The following is a 1,191-nucleotide window of genomic DNA, read 5'->3' on the forward strand; positions in this document are numbered from 1 at the left end:
TGCTTCCTCTCCTTCCCTTTTGCTCCTCTTGCCTTTGTCCATGGCTTCCATACTTGGCCAAGGGGCCTCCCACCGTGCATAGGGACCGTCATGGAACCTGCAGAAGATACCAAAGTTCACGAGAGCATGGGGATGATAAAATAATGCATAAAGATTATCAAAATAAGCGCAAATAAGCATTAATTTTCATCAACCCATAAAGAAGCCATAAGAGGATAAATGAGGTGGAAAAACCTAAGAAAAATAAGAGGAAAAAGACCTAAATACTACCCCTAAGAGTGACATAAATGTCACTCATCACCCACTGCTTCCATTTTTCATAGAATCAAGTCTCCAATCTTAAGCGACTGCTTTAACACTTTGCGATTATATGCCCTTGTCATCCTTAGACGATAAATTTCGTGTCTAAGCACCGCATTGCCCCTAGCTTCTGGAAGGAAGTCTAGGGCAGTCTTCATGGCCTCCCAATTAGCTGATTCATCATATAGCATCACTCGTAGAGTAGGATCATACATTTCAATTAGGAGCACGGCCTCGGCGCCGTAGACCTGAAAGAATGGGGTCTCCCCTGTTGAACTACTCTTTGTTGTCGTTTGAATGGACCATAACAAATTGACCAACTCATCATCCCATAGGCCGCCCGCTTTCTCAAGATTTTGCTTGATGCCATTGAAGATCAAATTTGTTGTATGCTTTAACTTGGCCATTTTCCTTTGGGCGTCCGACCGAGGCAAAACAATGTGTTATGTCGTGGTCGCTCAGCCAATAATCCCTGAGTTGGTCTCAAATTGCGGTCCATTATCGAACACCATTGACTATGGCACACCAAAGCGTGCGATTATATTCTTCCAGATGAAGGCAGATACATCTCTCCATTTAATTCCTCAGACGGCCTCGGCTTCTACCCACTTTGTGAAGTAGTCGACTGCTACTAACCCGTACCGCCTCTGTCCGGATGCAGGAGTATACGACCCCAAGATGTCCATGCCCCATTTTGCAAAGGGAAGTGGACTACTTATGGGCGACAAGTTGTTTTCGGGCGGTGAATAAGGGTTGCAAATCTTTGGCACTTGTCACATTTTTTCACCATTTCCATGGCGTCTGAATTCATGCTCGGCCAAAAGTACCCCAGAATGGGTAACCTTCTCTGCTAAGGCACGTTCGCGTATGTGTGATCCACAATGCCCCTCA

The 1,191-nt window shown here is 45.3% G+C and overlaps 1 protein-coding gene across 1 annotated transcript; it reads right to left on the reverse strand.

Annotated features, from left to right (window-relative positions):
• Positions 1–317: 317 nt before the first annotated feature.
• Positions 318–707, reverse strand: LOC110723346. The gene has a single exon (XM_021902698.1). It carries the CDS (start codon positions 705–707, stop codon positions 318–320), a length of 390 nt encoding a protein of 129 aa, XP_021758390.1.
• Between the last annotated feature and the right edge of the window lie 484 nt (positions 708–1,191).

The sequence above is a fragment of the Chenopodium quinoa genome, unplaced genomic scaffold (assembly GCF_001683475.1).
Source record: "Chenopodium quinoa cultivar QQ74 unplaced genomic scaffold, ASM168347v1, whole genome shotgun sequence".
NCBI lineage: Eukaryota > Viridiplantae > Streptophyta > Magnoliopsida > Caryophyllales > Amaranthaceae > Chenopodium > Chenopodium quinoa.